The following is a 20,526-nucleotide window of genomic DNA, read 5'->3' on the forward strand; positions in this document are numbered from 1 at the left end:
TTTATACAAATGAGTGAAGACACCGAATAAATTTGAATCTATAATGAAGTCTAAAAAGAGAGATCAAAAGGAAAAGTGGTACATGTAAAACATGCTGAATCATCCTTCATATAGATAGGAAGTTGAACGGAACACTAAATGTGATGACCTGATGAAATATCAGAATTTCAAATATGTTTTTGCAGCAGTAAGTCTAGGGACAATTTATTCCCACATGTAATTAGAAGGTATTCTAATCTCCAAGGACTTCTGATGATTCCAGAATGCCTAAATGGTAATTTATAAATACAACCAGCATTATTAAATAATAATGGTAATTCTACTCCACATCTACTGTGACGTTTATTGGGACACAGAATTCTTCATTATTATAGATATAAAAATCTGCCAACTTATCTAAACTGTCTGGACTTCTAAGCCTGAAAGCAACCAAAACTTAGCATTTCTGACCTACAGTTTCATATATTCCTGTTACCTGAATAAACTTAACTGAAGTCAAGAACTGAGGTTGAACATATACCAAGGTTTAAACACATATAACAGAAAGAACAAAGGTTGAAAGAACAAAGGTTGAAAATAAACAAAATACAGAGGCTATCTGCATTCCATTCCTCAATATGAGATTTGGACAAGAACATACAGTAGAAAAAAGCCCATCAAACCACAGTTCTTTAACAGAAAGCAAACAGGTCAAGACAAGGACTAAAGATGAAAAAGTAATGGGGTTTTTTTGCATGATAACTCCAAAATGAGCTGAATTTGCAGAAGCAGTAACTAATTTTATAAAGCTGTAATCATAATAAATCCAAGTGCCATCTAAGGTAACATAGGCTCCTGTGTATTTCAGGGAAGTATACAAAAAGCTTGGCAGGTAAGAGAGGAAAAGATGTGTTGAATGTGTCTGTAGAAGCGGAAGCAAAACAACCTCACTTCGAGTTAAGAAGAAAGCGACACAACTGGAAGTGTCTTTCTTTACCTACAATTTGAAAATATGGCAAATATAAATTCTCCCACTGAAATAAAGTGTAGTCTTTCCTGTCATCTCCTCTGACCTTGCTGCATTTCCTTCGCGACCCATCAAGCACATACCACTGAGCTGATTCAACAGCTCATTATTCCTGTATTCCAAGGGAAAAGATCCTCAGGATTTTTTCTTGCAATGATAAGAGAGCAGCCTATTGTGAAACTGGATGTACCAGCTAACACAGTTTTCCATCACACCTTCCTCTGTGTTTGCCATGGGGATGAGGGGGGAGCAACACGCCCAGGAGGAACCTGTGTTCGAGAGAGCCCCTGCAGCCTGAAAAGCACAAAACACCTGGGTTTCCTTCAACCTCTTGATTTCTTTTCAGAAGACAGGACAGAATACTTCTGGGAGAATTTGAAAACTTCCATTAAGCTGCTTGTCATATATCACTCTGAATGAAGTCTAGAGAAACTTCATTCCAAAGCATGTTATTTTTCCCAGAAGCTAAAGGTGAGATTTTCCTATACCCGTTTTCCTTCTTACCTCTATTCATTACTCTTCCCTTTCTGCCTACCCCCTACTCTTTACCACCCATGTTAACTCGGTGTCAAAGGATCACAGTGTGGGTTTCCACAAAAATTTAGTACAAGGTGATGGCTTTTGCATGGTCAATTTTGTCCCACAGCCAAACCCACCCCTCCCAGATGCTCAATGACACAGCCAAGGGTTTCTCCCTGTAACTCCACACAGCTCTGCACAGCCCATCTGAATACAAGTCTGCTGTACTTGCAAACTGAGGGGTTTGATTCAATGTGCTCAGAAGCAGGAGCTATTTGCATGTAATCCAGCACATGCTGACAATAAGATGGTTAAGTAATGTATTTATGTCATTCTACCTTAAACCCCAAATTTACAAATACATCACAAAAGTAACGTTATATTAAGGAGCATAAAGAGTATTTTTCCTGAACCCCCCAATCCTGCAAAAATCTCCAAATGAGTCAAACAAATTAAAGATTAAGTAGGGGAGAAAACAATGAAATTGAACCTTAGAAATAGAGTTATTTCATGTTTTATTAAAAAAGAAAATGTGTTAGAAATACAGAGACTTGTCAAAACTATTTCCTGTGAAATTAACAGCTTTGAGAAAAAGCACAGAAATAATATTACAACACAGCTGCACTTTCATTTTATCTACTTCTTGCTTTTTCAACCCCCAAATAAATATGTTTTTACAGTTTTTATGGAGAAATATGTTTTTATGGAGAAAAAACTCTGTGAGAAAAAAAAATGGTGAAGTCAGGAAGATCTTCAACAGGTTAATCATGATGCCTAGGCTTTTGACAGTCAGCTAAATCAATTTATTATAATCAAAAAAGTTTACTATCAACATTTTTTTCGTAACAGTTTTTCAGGCCCTATGGCCTCTCTGATTTCCATAGCCTTTACAAAGACATTGTAAAGACAATCCTTTTTTCCTAAAACATATGTGATCTCTGTTTGCCAGGCCGAAAATATTTAGAGCAGAGAGGAAAATAAGCACATTATCCATCCTGCAAACAAAAGGCACTACACTTATTTACCATCAATTTTCTGTTTCATTTCTCACCATTCCAGATTCAGCAGCTACTGTGTTACAAACAAGCATCACTATTAAAAGCTGGAAATAAGGAATTAAAGCATTTTTAACACTGAAACAGCTCAGAGGAATGCCTTTGGTCTGTCAGGTGTGTTTCACATTTGTGTACATGCTAGTCCTTAGGTACAGACATTTATACAAAGGGGATTTTAAGCACATACATAGAGCACTGTGGGCTCAGGGATGCTGCACGGGGGGCCAGTGTCTCCAGTAATTGACTTGTCACAGCCACTTTTTAGTGTATGGTTCAGCAACTCCTCAAATATCAAACTCATAAATGCTTAGTTCTCTGTAAAAATAAATAAATAAAAAATACAGGGATACCCACAGATTCAGTAACAATGCAGTGTGCAGTAACATTTTGTGCATGACTTGCCATTTGCAGAGCTATGTAAATATGTGTTACCCATCCTGCAACAGAACACTTGTTTCTTGTTCTTAAATGTGCATTCAGAATACTTCCCGCTGTAACCACACTTTCCTTTAAATCTTAGCTTGGAAACAGAACTTATTTCCTAAAGACATCACCACATGATGAAAACGGGGGGAAAAAGAGCCCCCAAACCCTGTACCACTGCTGTTACCCTCTGGAGGCACAAGGAATGCACTGTCTTTTGAAGAAGCCACTGGGCCAGTGGCAGGCAAACTTTGCCTTGAGAAACTTTTATTGTAAAGCTTTGATAAACTTTCACTGGAAAGCTGTACTGTAAGGGTTGCATGGAAGAGTTTTGAGAACGGGAATGTGGTAAGGAGATGGCTGGGCTTTATTCACCTGGGGTCAGATGGAATGTTTCTAACATAAGCCTAAGCACAGAAGGAAGAAACAGAAAACTTCTTCAAGGTTACCTTTCAAGAGTTTATCTCAAATTGTTCCCTTGGCAAAGAAGGGTGTACAGTGTCCTTCTTACTGCAGAAACTAGCGAGGCTATACAAACCAGAAGCACAGCCTTCCTCTAGGAGTCTACGAGAGGACAAAACATTCTCAAATCACAGGAAGACCCTGTGCCCCCAACCAACCTCCAAAGCATTTGCTACCTATTGATCACCCCTCCTAAAGCTGATCCTAGGCTGCAATAAATCTCAGGGTTTACTACCTGCAGAGCATTTATTTCTGAAGTTTTCCCCCTCAAGGGAAGTTGGGAGGTTAAAACATATTTGAAATTCAACAAAATCCAAACAATATGAAGGATTTGACAGAACACTCACAGGGACGAAAGAATGGACAACAGGCTCTCACATCACAAGAGATGCAGGTAAAGACATACAAAAATAAAGTCACCAAATATTTTCAAGCATTACAGAAGATATGACCCAATCTTTGAATAATGATGGATTTTGGAAAGATTTAAAAAGTAATTTATATTTGAGCCCAGGCTTTAGTTGATTAGTATGATAGGCTTTAGCAATGTTTTTTCCTCCTGTTACATAAAGATACTTGTGGTTTGCTTTGGCATTTTTTTCTGCAGGAGAAAAAAAAAAAAATCGCAGAAGCAGCAACAGTAACAGATATACCAGCAACATCAAGGGCAGTGTGTGTGCTCCACTTCCTAGAATGACACATGAAGAGGCAAAAAACAGGACATAATTGGCCTCTAAAGACTGAAATGACTCCAGTTATTACTGCAGCTCCATGCCATTGGTATCATGAGTAACTCTCAGACTTTAATGCCAAACCCCCATGACTACTGGAGTTATACAAGTAAATTAAGTGACGAGCCCATGGTAATGCTGGAAATCGGCATCAGAGTCCAGCTCAACCCAAGAGACCTACAAAAGTTTTAAATATCAGACTACTACTTCTTTCTTTCCCTAAGAGTGAAGCTACAATGATCCCAGAGATAAATATTTCAAAAGGTCAAAAGCCATCACTAACTCATACACAGTTTCAGTCTGACCTTGAAGTAGGATCACTGCAGAAGTTGTATGGAAGGAGTAATTGATTTTTATATAAACAGTTATGACTGTTCTGTAAACATTATAAACTCGTAATTGCTTCTTTTACTCCCTAAATCTCTCACAAAAGTGAGAAGACAGGCCTTACTCCTCTAAAATTCTCATCACATTTTCATTTTAGCAAGACATCCAGAACAGATCTTTGTAAATTTGCAAAGAACGAGAGAAAAGCAGCATTTGGCATCCTACTTAAACTTTGCCATTTGAAAGTGTAGAATTGCTTTAAATAGGACACTATGCTTTGATTTGTCATAACGTTTATTATTGCATTTATTTTCTGCCTGCAGATATTATTAAAGATGATGTTTCATCTCAATGTATGTATAAAATCAAAGGAATGAAGAAAGGCAATCCGCCTAATTTAATTACTGTCCTGGTTCTTTCAATAAATGATGGTTGAGCATACCAATATGAATAAGGATTTGTAACTAAATGTCACACTCTAATTATGAAAGAGCAGGAAATTGAGATACAGACTCTGAATCTAATTGTTCTATGATAACCATACAAATGCATCTCACTCAAAAGTATTCTTCAACAACCCTGAAGTTCACGTCTGTGCTCTTTTGCCCTTCTTGTCCACTAATGAAAAAATCTCATGGTATGTAAATTAAAATGTGATGCTCTGTGATGCTGCTCCACTTAACTGTGTAGGATTTACAAGTACATATCACTAATAAAATTTGCAACAGTCAGGGATCTATCATACACACACCATTTGAATATATCAGTCCTTCACCACTCTTCACACCAAAACAAAGAGTTAAAAACACCAGTTTGCTCAGGAAATTGAGTATTTTTCTTGATCCACTGAGAAGACAGCACAGGCACATTATCTATAATCCAGACATGTTCTAAACGTATTCCGAGGAAAGTGTAGCTAGAAGCTAGTCTTACATGCTCATCAACTAGGTTTGGTTACAATTAACTTTTAAAATAAAATACACTAAAAGAGATTTAGGATAAAGCTGGTAGCAATCCTAGGTTGTTTTGTTTTTGTCAACAAAAACTGAAATAAGACTGCACCATTCATTTACATAAATAAGGGAACAGAAACAGGACTCTCAATCCAGCATTTCTTTTCCAGAATATGGACCAAAGTTCTCCAGGACGCTGGAAGACTAACCTTATATTAGCCTATGATTTCTAACTAGTTCCATTCCAATTTAATACTAACTTCACCATTTCTTCTTATTATTATTCTCAGCAGTTTACACTTCCAGAGTCCTAAGGCAGGCCTAGCCACAAGTGTGCAATGGTTATTTGTGACTAAGACAAATATGCCGTTTATTTGATACTGCCACACATACTTTCACTTGCAAACCCTGCAAAAATCCCTTTCCTCCATGCTCAGTGCTCTTTCAGAAGCTCTAGATCGTGGTTAGAAGAGCTGAGAAGATGCCAAATCTTATTTCATTCCCTAGAGACCTTAGGATACTCCATTAATGTGCTATATTTATCAAACAATGGGGAACATTATTTATTAAACACGAAAATATGCAGCTTAGTAGAATAGGTCATTCAAAAAAAATTTAAAAGTCCTCTGATATAACTTCTTCTAGATAAATGGAAACTAAACATATGGCTATAGTGGCATGTGACTTTCCACTCCATACTTCAAATCCATGCTGGAATTCATATGCATGTGTGAATTCAGGCTGGCCACAGTTGTGGCTTGTGATACTCTCCCTTCACCACAAGAAGTTTGATGGAGGAATTGCAGGCATTTATTCAGCAAGACCTTTTCTCTTGAAAAACTGGAAATTAACATGAACTTTTCCTTTTATTTGGTGTTTGGGTATCAGTATAGTGGTATAATTAACACATCACTTTTTATTTTGCTCATTATTAGTACTGCTTACTTTTTTATTACCTTATTATCCAAAATTTGTAGTGACAGGGAAAGACGTTAGTTAGCTAAGCAATCTTTAAACCTGCTCTTTGGCAGAGACACAGTGTTCTGTATTACTTTACTGTCACAATCTTTATTCTGTTCAGAACCTTTAAATATAAACCAAATTGCTATTACACATTCCAAACAGAAATATAAAGAAATGCTGCTCTAGTTCAGCCTGATCTGTAATACATACAACTCTAAAAGATGGCATTTGGCAATGACGAGGGTTTCACAAGTGCTCAAGAAGCTGAGCGTCCAGTTCCAATTAAAAATCAAAATAAGCAATTGTCTGTAAACACAGAAACAATCTGCTGCCAGCAACACATTCATGAGCAAAGAAACACATTCAAATTACTGAAGTATTTTCACTCTAGTTCTAAGGAACTGTTTGCTAAAAATGCATAGTTAGGGTCTTTTTCCCCTATTATCTATTTAAAAGCAAATTAAAACCTTTGAAAAATTTGCTTTCCTTGCACTGACAAACTCGTGGTCAAAAAAAAAAAAAAAAAAAAAAAAAAAAAAAAAAAAAAAAAAAAAAAAGACCAAAGGAGTTTCATGACAGCTCAGCACTCCTACCGCCTACTAAAAAATTAATAAAAATAATTAACACACTGAATTAATAAAACACAAGAGGAACTCCAAACTCACAACTGAATTTTCACACAATCTGTTCATCACATTCAAAATACCTCAGCAACAACCTAACTAATATCACTGGGACATTATACCAACAATTTAGTTTGGGTGGGTACTGATGGCATTTGACTTAGCTGGATTTAAAAGAAATATAAATGCCAGATTTTTGCTTCCTGAAAAAACAAGTAGACTGTGCTTTTGTCAGTGAGGCGAATATCTAATGTAGTGATCATACTAAAAGACCATATTCTATATAATAAATGACTCTCATTTGACATTTACAGAAGTATTTTGGTGTGTCCACCTCAAAACCCTTTCTGCCTTCCCCTCAGTCTGCAAAATCCATGCTGTAATCTGTCATTTCATTCATAAACCTTGAGCAAGAACCAAAACATGTATTACCAGAGAGTTAAGAACACGCTCTAAATGTTTCTAACAGGCATGGTTTTAACTTAAGTTTGATCAAAACAAGTTCCATCTGTGAAAGTGTTTGGGTTTTTTTTAAAAAGCTAAATAATATTTTGATCAATTTTATTTTTCATATTCAGATAAATTTTCTATCTCCACTTTTTTTCCACCAACAAGTAAGATAGATAATTTCATTTCTGAAACATGCTGGGTGAAGTAACTATGCTTCCTGCATACTGGGGGTCACAGCTTTTCACCTGAGGGTGAGGCATTTAACCCAAAACAGCTGAAGCACCGGCCAAAGACAAATCTCTCCTAAAAATTTTAGCAAGCTACATTATTCAAAACTATTCAGAAAGCATTCCAGCAGCAACATGATGGATACACAGGCCAGTGTGGGTACACAGCTAATCAATACCATGCCCATGAATAGTCACTGCATAGTGTGGAGCCTGATGGGGAAGAGTCAGGAACATGTGCTTAACATTCAGCACCAGGAGCTGTCCCCCAACTTGGAGCTGGACCACTCGGTGCAAATCCCAGCTACACACACATCTTTGTAGGAGCACGCAAGGCACCTCTTTTCATGCCACCCATGGCAAATACTTAAGGAATTACCAAAGCCCTTGCATAGCTTGCAACTTCATGAACTTTCAGAAAAGGCTGTACTATATACTGTAGTCCTGACTTAAAGACAACACCAACCACCCAAAACCATTTGTTTTTCAATAGGCTTTGCCACACCACCAGCTCCCAAGTCACTCACATTAATGTGAACTACTTGAATAAATTCCATACTGCTTGTATCACAGAATATAAAGGTCTTCCTCATACATTTGACTAATCAATACTTGGAATCAAATACATCATGTTTCACGTGGGAAAAGGAAAATGGATGAAGCTAAATTAATGCTGTCACTTTCTATAAACCTGCAGTGATTTCCCACTACAGAATCCACTGACTTCATTATTTTATAACCGGAAATCAAAGCTGCAGCATATTCTAAAAGTCTAATTTACTCAGATTAATAAAAAAGGCACCCTCCAGACTCATCACGGATGTCATATTAGGCTTAGTTTTAAGCATTCCAACTTAAGAACAGTGTGCAAAACTCTCAGCAAAACACATTGATTAATATTTTGAATTTGTATGCAGTAGTGCTCCACACTCATGAAATACTACATAAATATTATGTTACTAAATTTCAAAGCCATTGTGTTAGGTGGGATAATAAAATGTCTCTGTCTTACATTCTTTGTCTGGACAGTACAGCCTTTAAAACAGAAGCAGAAGTACTAAATTCAAGCAGTAAACTCATTTACAGAGAGAAAGTCAGAAATGAGGGAATTCAGACTTCTAAAGCTGTGCTAAGACCAGCAAAGCACAGACATCTATATCCAAAGTAGAAGCATCTGCCTGAGGTTTGCAGGTGTCTCCTTATATTCTGTTGTATGGTTAAGAGAAAAAGTTAGGGATATTTTTTAATTTGCTAGTACTCAAAAGGACTTATAGCATCTTTTTGCAGAAACCTCCTACTGGAGGGCAATCAGCTTGTTAGGGAAAAGCTGAGAGGACAGAAAAAGAGCACAAGTAAAACATGAGTTGAAGTAATGAATAAATAAATAAATACCACCATGAACAATAAAAGAGGAACAGATCTTTGTCTCCTTCTACCTCTGTATTTTAATTAACACAGAATATCACTTTCTGGAAGTCTCCTACCAACTGGCTTGTAGCTCCTCTTGAAAACTTAATAGCAAATTCTCCCAGAAATCTTTCTAATATAATCTTATTTTCTATTCATAAATGGTCACTAAAAAAATGGTAGATCAATATAATACAATTATTTTGTTAAATTATTATATTGTAAGCTTCAGTACAAAGTTGGAGACATATCCTCACACTAACAAATACTGTTCTATAAAAATACAGCAGCTAAAAACAGAAACTATTTTAAGTCATGCCTTAACTAAGAAATCTCTGGAAAACTGGAACTCCTAATGGCATTTAAGAGAATTTTTCAATTTGCCATTAATCAGCTCATCAACAGTGTTTATTAACTGGGGCAGGACCCTTCAGAATTGCTATGCCTAAATACCACAGCTTGATGCATACAGCCTCCTCACAAAGGCATAATTTTTGATATTCAAGTTAGAAATATCATGTTAGCCTTTGTAGTCATGTAATTTGTCATTAGAAATTTTCCCAGCCTTTTAAAGAATAGTCATTCCTAGATATTCCTTAGTTATCCCTCCATAACAACTGAAGAAAGAACGGAATAATTTTCCAATTATACATTTACATATTTCAATCTATTTGTGAAACAGAGCTTCTCTTGGAACATTCTCCCCACAGTAATTCCCCACAGAATTGTTTATCAAGAGCCAAATGGGGCACAAGTGAATGGCAATATGGCTCTAGGACTGATGGCTTTAACTAAATAAATTCCGTACTCAGCATCAGTACATAGAATATCAACAGGATTTTTACTGTACTACAGATGGTCACAGTACAGCTAATACCCTTTATTCCCAGAAGAACATAATTTTAATGTTTCTATTTACAAAGCAGAATTTTGTGTTGTATTTTTATACTCATGAACACCTTTATTTTGATAACAAAGAACACATGCATTAACTCAGTTGACTTCAATATGTAAATCTGAAACATAGGGCCGAAGTTTCTAAAGAAGAGACAGTACATCTGTCTAACCTCTATCTGAAGGAGGCTCACAAATCTGTACACCTGCAATTGTCTTGATTGAATTTTACTGAAGTGAGCCATAGGTAAACTCTCAAGCCCATCATTTTAAAGAAGCCTTGACAAAGAGTTCAACAAATCTGCAACCGTAAAAAATTACAGAAAATAATCTGCTTTTCAGGCCAGTGACATTCTTGAAGAATTAAACAGTCCTTTGGTTTAATTCCAATGCCATTAGAATAATATATTCTATACAACAGTACTGGCTCATCCTCCACATGCAACGGGCTGTCTTCTTGTTTCCGAAGCGGGCAAATTAAAAAAACCTTTAAAAAACATACATTGCCTCCCAATTACCTGAAAGAGCTTATATGGCCAGAAATATGGTCTATTTCAATCTGATGAGTTTATAGAAGTGTAAAACTCTGCATTATATTAACTGTATGTCTTGAACATGATCGCTTGATCAGTTCTGTATTCCGGTGTCTGTAGAAAAAATTGTATCAAAAATATATAACAACATAATTTACTTGAATAAATTTAGAAGAATTCCATTTAGGTATGAATAGAAATGCCACTTGGAAAAAAACCAAGCAAGCCCAGAAGTGAAAACAGAGAACAGACTGACTTGTAATTCCTGAAAGCACTTTCTCTTGAAAAATTATGAAATCCTGGAAGTTGGCCACAACTTAACAGAGGAATTAGAAAACAAATCTGTTAAAATTTTATTAAAAGTGTTTAGATGCCAGTATCTAATTCAAGGCTTTTATGTACTTGAATAATATTCAAACGCAAAATCAAAAACCAAGCACACTACGTCAATACCATAACACAAATTAAGATGGTGACTTACAACCACATTAACGACTTTTTGCCAGATCCTCATGCAATATAAAGACATCAGCTTTACTGGGTGAAATTGAGTCAACTCCCTACTGTGGTTCTATCCTTCTAGGTCTTTCTTCCAAGTGAATGGCTTAAAAAAACAGTGACAGCTAGAGAAATCCTAAATTTCTTGCAGCTAGATTCACCAACAAACAAATAAAACCAAAGAGCAAATACTACTAAAATAAACACATATATGTTTAAAAACAATATGCAGTGTGTATCTCTACATTATTGCTCAGAATAGAAATGGTCAAATTTCTTCAGAGGACAATGTGGATCTCTGTTTTAAAAGCATCTCATTTGCCCTGGGTAATGAGCCAAGAGCAGGAAGATTATGTGTCATATTTTAACACCATCTTAATTACTTCTCTATCAAGTATGTTGTTCAGACATTATTATTTTAGCTGTTCTAGAAGCTGCTACAAAATCTTTGTAATCATAAACTGGACATAACTTTTCTTGCACTGTTAACTCGGTGCTTTGTAAAAAAAAAGAAGGAAAACAAAGGTCAGGCCAAGTGCAACACACTAGGGAAGTTTACTTATGGCAAACAGTTCTGCTAGTTAATACATTTCCAACCAGTCCTGGGAATAAATAACACTGAACCCCACATAATTTCTTATAAAATGCAACGTTTGGTTTTGAAGCTTTTTGAAACCGTATTTCTTTACCCATCGTTCCACTTTCTGTAAACAGTTAATAGCACTATTCAGAATGGGTTAGAATGGGCCTTTTCTGTGCAGTTCATTTATTGCATCCCAGCTTCCAATAATCAACAAAACAATGACCACGCACATATTACTGCTGCAATCCTCCATACTCTCTACCAAAGAAAACAGATGTTTCATCCTATAAGTAGATATGCAAACAGGTTTTAAAAGCATGATGCAATAGTTAAACAGAATTATCGTAGAGATAATTCAGATATGTTCACAGAATAATCATACACAGAAAATTTCAAACAGGAGCACAATTCAAGCAGTTTTTTTATAACCATTGCTAAATTTGCATCCTAGAAGGGACCAGAACTGAAGACGGTCCACACCAGCCAGCACACATCTCAAAAATCCCATTGTCTGCAAAGAATATGTACTACAGGAACCTATGTGGGTGAAGGGAGAAACTGGGGTCAGGGAACAGCAGGTAAAAGTGAGGGTGAGAATTACTGGTGCATAAACACACAACACTGTCAGAATAGAGCATCACAGCAGAGCACAAACTCAGAACTCTACCTGGGATCAAGCACAAGTCCCACACAGGTTTGAAGACTCTCCAAGGTAGTCCAGTTAGCAGGACTCATAGATGAGGCTTTGCCCTCCCACATCCCAGCCAAAGGAAATGCAGCCTTCCTCATCACAGGTCCCACAATTTACCTTGCATAATCCTATTATAAAATGGTAGTAAACAAGGTATATAGCAATAGTTTATTGCTATTAATCAAGGCAGTGCAACAAGGTGTTAACAAACCATGAGAGAAATGATCAAGTTACATTCATGTTTCAAGCCAAACCTTCCTTATTTGAAGAGTATTATTCTGGCACACACAAAATACGATCACAATTATTCCACCAATGCTCTTTTGTTAAGTGCCTAGGATGGGCAGCAGTTATTTTAAGCATTTAGAAAAATAGATGAGTTTGCCCTTGGTACTGAAATTCAGCAACTGTAAAAATCATTTCCATTTTATAACTGACCATATGAAGTCCAAGCGCTGTGTAAACAGCATTTTTCTGATTAATTACAAATACATTTAGAAATAACTCTAAAAAATTAATACCACTCTCCTCCTTCCAAGAAAATGACTTCTTTTTATTTTGAAGTAATTGTACTGAACATATTCCCTTTATATTTCTAGAAAAACAATACCTCACTGAAAACAGACAGCATTTATTTGACTTACCAGAACGACGGTGATGTTGCTCTTCCAGGAACTCCAAGTCAAGCATTAGGTCATCTTCATCCAACTCACAGGAACCCAAGTTATTCAAAACATCCTAGTACAGGTTAAAAAAAAAAAGAAAGAAAAGAAGCATTAGAAGCATTTAAACAGATGTTTCAGCAAAATTGCTCTGCACAAAATAATTTCCAATCAGTTCCAGAAAAAAAACGTTTAAATAGGAGCTACAGAAAAATATTCGGCTTACATTAGACTAGTGAGAAACAGAATGAAACAACTGTCCAAGCTGAAATGTTTGACATGTTTGACACCATTTTCTTTTTAGAGGAACTCAAATATTTAACAAAAATCCCCAGATGTACAAGTAATACCATCTACCTGTTTTTTTGCTGTTCATTGATGGTTTTGTGTCTTGCAAGCTTCATAATTTTTTATGAAGAATAAAAATATTATTTTTAGCACAACACAAAAGCATCAGTGTGCATTTTTTATTAAATTTTGGAATTCTAAGCACTACCTGTCCTTTACCAATATACTTTGAAGAAATATTTACTGTTCTATTGATTCAAAGGATAAAGAGACACAAAATTACCATAAACAGAGAATTTAGGCATGAATTATCAACTCATGAATTTTTAAGAATTCTATGTGCGTGGCAAAGGCCTATATAGACTGAGAAGAAATCTGACTCCTAAGTGTAGCTGCTTAGGTCCCTATTACCATTTGGTGATTAATTATGTTTGCCAAGTCTTAGCCACAGATAGATAAGGCAGGTTTCAGACAGGGACAGTAATTCTCCATCTTCTGCCCATGCATATTTAATTCTATGGTCATTTCTTCTGACCTGGTAATACATTGATTTTCTCCACAGTCACCAACACCTAGTCAAAGCTAATACAATGCCTTCTCCAGCTGGCATTTTGTTTGCTGATCAACAAGCAATATTGCAGGGCTCAATTCTTCAGTCCATCCACAGGCAAGTAAGTCATTAGATGCTGCATGGGATGGATGCTGGCACCCTACACACTGCACATGCTCCCAACACTAAAGCAATGTAACAAATCAGAGTGAAAGAGGCCAGGTTATCATCCCAAAGAACTGAACTGCCTGGGAGATCTCTGCATAGCAATCTGCATTATAGGAAGTAGAGAAATATGACAGTAGTATACATTAAACTAATAAAAGTCCCTCTTGACTTCAGTTCCAACCACCTCTTTTTTAGGTTCCTTCTAATTCTTTAAAGTATTTTCCCACCACAATAGATGTCACCTCCTACTCACCACTCACATCTATTCAACCCTTTGGAGTAATTATTTCTTCAAATTCTGTTTTCTGTTCTTTCACAAACAACACACAGCCAACATAAGGTCTTTTTTTTGCATTCTTTCCCTGACTTACCATCAGCGCAAGAAACCTCTCATGAGATACAGAACCCATTGCTAACATTGCTCCTATATTTTTGCTCCCTTTTCAAATTCAGATGTTATTATGCACTTAATCAAAAGGCATATTAAACTCAGAGAATGCACAACATACTTTGTTTATATAATGTTTCTTCAATGTAACAAAAAGATTTGGTGACAACATCCAGAAGAACAATCCCTGTGATTTTTAAGCAACAGCTACAAATTTTTCATGCCAGTAGAGGCAAAAGGCAATGAGGTCAGGGTACACATTTGTTCTTCTCCTTAAAATTACTGTCTATGTTACAGTTGACCAACTGAATTCACATTGATAGTAATGCTGAGCATCCTTTGATAAGCTATACTAGCAAGGAGCAATGAATTCATGCTAATTGATCATCTTCTACATCTTGTGCAGTGATTTACGTGTCTGAAATCCTGGGAGATTGCCTGCAGAAACACAGTGACTCACAGCCTTCATCAAGGAACAAATTCCATTTGATCTGGAATTAACAAACACAAACAGAACCACAATTTCCTAAACTAAAGAGCTGAAGAACCAGAAAGAGGGACCAAAAGAAAAAAATCTGTATTCAGCTCTCTTCCTGCTTATTACTGCTTTTCAGGAAGATCTTCACTACCTGAGTAATGCTCTGAGTGGAGGCAAACCATGCTCCATCTACCCTCGCTGTTCTGCAAGGCTGATGTACATCCTGCTCTACCCAGCAACACCTCTTCTTGTCCACCTGAGCTAAGGGCTCCCAGCTGTCCTCTCAAAGCATCTGTGACCCCCTTGTCTTCCCTTTCCTACAGCCTCTTCCACTGCACCAACAACAGCAGACAAGCTAAACTGACAAAGAAAAGGCCCCCAGCGTTTATTCTTTCATAAGTACCTCCTCCAGAGAAACAGTCTCCCTCTCTTCCCAGGAGTTCACTAGCTCTTTATGCAGGGACAATTCACAGGACTGGGACCAAACAAATTAGAGCAGCTACTGTCCACCATGGCAAGAACATGGACTTGGCAGGGCTGCTCCACCTCCAAGGATGTCAATGATGGCAGTCCAGCCAATTCTCTGCTCTGATGTCCCGTCTGTGGGCAGAGTTCTTCCCTGGGCACAACAAACCAACAATGAACTCACAAATGCATAAAAGCCCACCCAAACAGACAGCATTACTTAGGTTCCCAGAGTTGTCCTAAGTAAGTAATATTTTCTGAAAAGAGATAATTAGATCTCTTAGATCTTAACAGATCTCTCAGAATGACGAGCCTAATGTCACAGCGCAGCTCAGCAGTACCACTGCAAGTGTGCACCAACGTCCTCCACTCCTCTGCCTTCTCACTGGGATTCATTGCTCCTTTGTTTCTGTGACAATCAGCAAAAAGTGTCATTTCCTTTACAGTTTAATATCACTTGACCATTTGCCCATTCTTCCCCTCACCACTGCCATGGCAGTCTTCGAAGAATAACACAAATATTAAAAATAAAGAGAGAGATTGAGTCCTAAAGAGCATTCCAAGTGAATAGTTTCAAGACTTTTCTACATCAAGAAAAAGAAATTAATTCTTCCATCAACATCTCAAGGAACTGTTTGTTGTCTATTTAGGGCAGCATACCTTTTGATTTATTTTAGGAGGCAAACTATTGAGTTAAGGTACAACCTGGCAGCAAAAACTTCTTTATTGACCCTGTAAAAGCTCTTCAGAAGCCTTAAGACTTGCTTCCTACTTCCAGGGTGTGTTGGATTTCTACTACCATTTTGACTTTATAAGAGACTCCAAATTAACATGACAGTGCTTTTTTTTTTTTTCTAGTCAATCTGGAAGTAGACTGTAACCTCTGAGAAGAGCACATGAACACAGTCACTTGCTCACACATCTCAGATTTTCCTGGTCAACACAGCCTACAACCAGTTTAAAAACTAATAAATTCAGTTTGCCAACCATACTTTCCACCTTGAGTTGGTACACTACCACCATTACTTTAAGAAGTTTCTATTCACAGAAGAATTCAGCAGTAATAATTTTAAAGTTTCAAACTCAAGACTAAACAGCAGCAATTCACACAATGGCTCAGGATGCGTTTGATAATCAATAATGGCTGTAAGCAGAACAGGATGCTAATCTATGAATATTTCAAGGCATCAGTAACTTCTTATTAACAAATTTCATATTCAAAATTCTTTCAGCAACCACAAGAAGTACAAACTGCTATTTTCATGCAACTGGGTATCTTACACAGGACTCACTGAATTCAGTGGCACCCAACTTAGTCTAGGCCTAGTCACAATTTCATACACCTTAGTACCCTCCCTATCTCCTTTCTCTCTTCCCAGCTTCCCTTCCTAAGGACAGACACTCGAAAGAAATCCAGTGCATAATACAGAAATTTTAGTCCCATTCCAGAATGGCAAAGTACTGTATTATTTTTGTATCTGATCAGTTCAGAGGACAGCTCTACAAATGAGTTTGAAAGCTGGAATAACAACAGCTTTAGAAGTAAATATATATAAAATTACCAAGATACCAGGTCTGAAATCTACCACTGGACTTTAAATAATAAAAAGCAAATAACATCTCTTTATGACAGCTTGTTTACTATTTTTTTTCTTATTATTATTATTCCAAATAATTAAACATACAAATACCTAGTCAGATTACTGTTTATGGAATTACAGTGTAGTTCTCTAAAAACTTACTACTCTGCTTATTTAAAATGGCAATAAAACACACGTGAATATGCAAATACACTAATGTATATTATTGTGTTAAGCAATCTAATTCAACTCCACATGGACCAAGCAAAACTGTATTAATTGCACAATACATATAAATCAAGGAGGCTAAACCCAAGCAGAACTGAGTTTTTAGAACTAATAGATAAAAACAAGTTTAATAATTGGGTTAAGGTAACAAATCTCATTTGAACCAGCCAGTAATCAGTGGCACCAATCAAATTAATAATTTCTTCATGTTTTCACACATCTTTATTCTAGACTTCTTGGTCTTCTAAACAATTGAAAAAAACAAGTAACAGCAAGATCAAAAAGGCTCCAGACACAGATTCTCTGTCATTACAATAATTTTTGGAATGCTGTATCTGTTATTTTGTAATTTCATTCTAATTAACATGCAGGTCCTGGTCAACATGATATTCAAAAAACTTTTGGCTTTCAATATAGTGGTAATCTTGAGAAAGATTCAGCCCCAATAAATCTTGGTTTTGCTGAGCAAGGGGGTGCAATTTTTTTTTCTGACCAATGTTTCTGGTTACCACACACAGGTTGAATCTGGGGCCTCGCATTTTCATGTGCATTTCCAGGTTCTTTTACAACAATCGAGATTTCCATTTCATTGCTGTAGTGTGTTACTGCACTGGTTTTACTTACTTACTCTTGACTGTTTTTTCAAGGGCTTTGAGAATCTGAGGTCCAGTAAGCAACTTAAGCTACAAGACTGAAGCACTGGCATGTCTGCAATTACTCAATTAAAAAACATTTCTCTCAAGCACATCCATGGCTGAATAAATATATACACAAGTTCATTCTGGTTATAAAGACATTGCTATAACCTTACTCATGTCATGAACATGAAGATATTGATTACATCTTGATCTTTAATGGATCTTTTGGTTAAGCTTTGCACCGTTCAACACTTTTGTCACTGCACTTCCTCTAATGCTTGCTTTGCAAAATTCTTTGCAACTTAAATTGAGCAGCTGAGATTTGGTCACAGGCATCCCTCCAGGAAACCTGAGTCTTGTACAGACACACACACACACACACACACACACACACACACACACACACACACGTTTTTCCCCAACTCTCTCTAATTCTGCCCCACTGCCTCTTTAGACTCTATCAGGTAAGCCCTAAACCACAGCGGAATAATTTTTTAACACTTTCCCCACCCCAGAATAATAGCAAGGGTCTCATTTGTGTGACTATGCAGCTATCACTGGATTTTTGAAGATATTTTTTAGAACTACAAGAACAGGATTTTAAACTCACTTTGGGTTCTGTTTTATTTTCCTTTCCTCTCATGTTGGCCTCTAGACATCTTTCTAATTGTCTTCCTCTGTGTTACTGTTCATAACAATTTCTAAATACAGATTTTTATATATTATTGGTGGGAGAGGGAAGAACGTTTCCAAAATGTAAGGAGTTAATGTTCATGCATTCCCATTGAAATGTTGTACTAAATGTGGTTTGTAAAACTCCTTTCAGAGTATAACAGTATATTAATATTTAATATTATATATTCCTTTTTTCCTTCACTGTAGAAATATAAGTGGGAGGCTATTTGAGATCAGTGCCTTTGCAAGAGTACATAGAAAACACACTCTAGGGAGAACAATATGATTTTTTTGTTTTTTAAGTCACATGTATGACAATTCACCTGTATCAGCTGAGGGTCACTCAACATCTGATACTGGAGAAGAACAGAATTAAATACTTATTTCAAGACTGAAATGATTTCTAAAGATTGCCGAAGGATAGTACTTCATCAAAATTGTATTCAACAAAGGAACATGGCATACAATCAGCATAAGAATGAAAACTGAGACATACTCAAGGAAAAAGAAAGACCTTGAGCTATTTAAAGTAATGTTAGCTGCTAGAACTGTACCTGAATAATTCATGGACATAATGAAGTATTTCCCCTTCTGCTCTCTCCCACACACTTCAAAGGGAAAATGAAACTACATTAAATCCAACAAACAGAAAAACTTATAAAAGCATAGAATCTCTGCCAACAGCTTAAAAATCTTTGCATCAAGTGTAAAGCCTATGGATTACTTTCACACACCAAGAGCAGCTTAAGAGAGCTCTCTTTTCCTGAACAGCACCACCCAAAAAGTGTATTATTCCCTACTCAAGTAAACTGAAGACTTGCAAAGGGAAAAAATAAATGTTGTCATGTTCAATAAGAACATCTTCTGTAGCTAACATGTGAAAATCCAGTTATATAATAAATTAATGTGCCCTTAAGAACCAAAGACAGAAAATTAGCAGTGGAAGGAGCAGTCTAACTACAGAGCTCAGATCCATTAGACTATTCTTCAAAATATTTTCTGCATGCACTCTTTCAGCCGTGTAAGGGAAGAGCAGCACTTCCCACCTGACTGCAGTTTCTGCCCTTTTGATTCTCTCTGTGCATTAAATCAATGTCTGCAATGATGCTCCTCTTGCCTGAGTGATTATAGCTAATAGACTCCCCCAACAGGTCTCAAGCTGGCATTCACCCACGCAGGGTCCACTGTGCTACAGACCCAGCTAGGTCCCTGGAGCCACACAAGGAGAATACAGCCAAGCCCAAGTACTGCTGGTGGCAGGAACAGGACCTGCCCAAGATCCTGTCCTGCCCGTGTCAGTCGAAAACAGAGGGGTAATAGCCAGTGTTCTGGTAGCACTGTAAAGCCACCAACAGTATAACTGGTAACAAGACCAAAGTATTTTGTAGCACAGGACAAGCACAGGACTACAAATAACAAGCATTTCCAAAGACACAAAAAGACAAGAGTGACATATTTGCACAGACCGTTTACAAAAACACACAAAAAACTCAGAAACACAGCAACAAAGGTGGTGTGACAAGCAGGAGACAAGTGATGGAATCAGAACTAGTCTTCATTCCAAAAATTAGATGAGTTATAGAAGAGGTGGATGAAGTCCCCTCCCTTTCCTTTTGGAGTGGATGTCGATAAGGACAAAGCCATCAAGGATGAGTGCACAAAGATAAGGAAGCAAGAAGCAGTACACTTTGGATCCAGTTTCCAACACCTGAGAGAGCAGAGCCTGGCCTCCACAGACCCAGGAAGGGCAATGGCAAGGACCATCCCAGCAAGACTGGCCTTGCTCCCCATCTCCTCAACAATCCCATTTTTAGTTCAGCAGCCATCTTTAATCCATATACAGGTATGTGCACACACCCACTTGCAACACAGGCACAGATAACAGCTCTGAAGAGAACTGGAAGGCAACATGTGACCTCAGCATTTAAGTTTTCATTTTAAACAATTTTAAGCAAGTTTAAGCCATTTTAAGCATCTATCACAGCATTCTAAATCCATGTTCAAGTCAACCCTAGACAAGGATCAGCTCTTGACAGACATGATAAAAGACAGTAGTCACCC

The 20,526-nt window shown here is 37.0% G+C and overlaps 1 protein-coding gene across 3 annotated transcripts in view; it reads right to left on the reverse strand.

Annotated features, from left to right (window-relative positions):
* Window positions 1–20,526, reverse strand: part of CCSER1 (coiled-coil serine rich protein 1) — a 530,723-nt gene that overhangs the window by 471,726 nt on the left and 38,471 nt on the right. For all 3 annotated transcript variants that reach the window (XM_062493841.1, XM_062493840.1, XM_062493842.1), the window contains exon 3: window positions 12,990–13,083. In XM_062493841.1, coding sequence (XP_062349825.1) covers window positions 12,990–13,083 — 94 coding nt within the window. The remainder of the gene's footprint in view (window positions 1–12,989; window positions 13,084–20,526) is intronic.

This window comes from Cinclus cinclus, chromosome 5 (genome assembly GCF_963662255.1).
Source record: "Cinclus cinclus chromosome 5, bCinCin1.1, whole genome shotgun sequence".
In the NCBI taxonomy this organism is placed as follows: domain Eukaryota; kingdom Metazoa; phylum Chordata; class Aves; order Passeriformes; family Cinclidae; genus Cinclus; species Cinclus cinclus.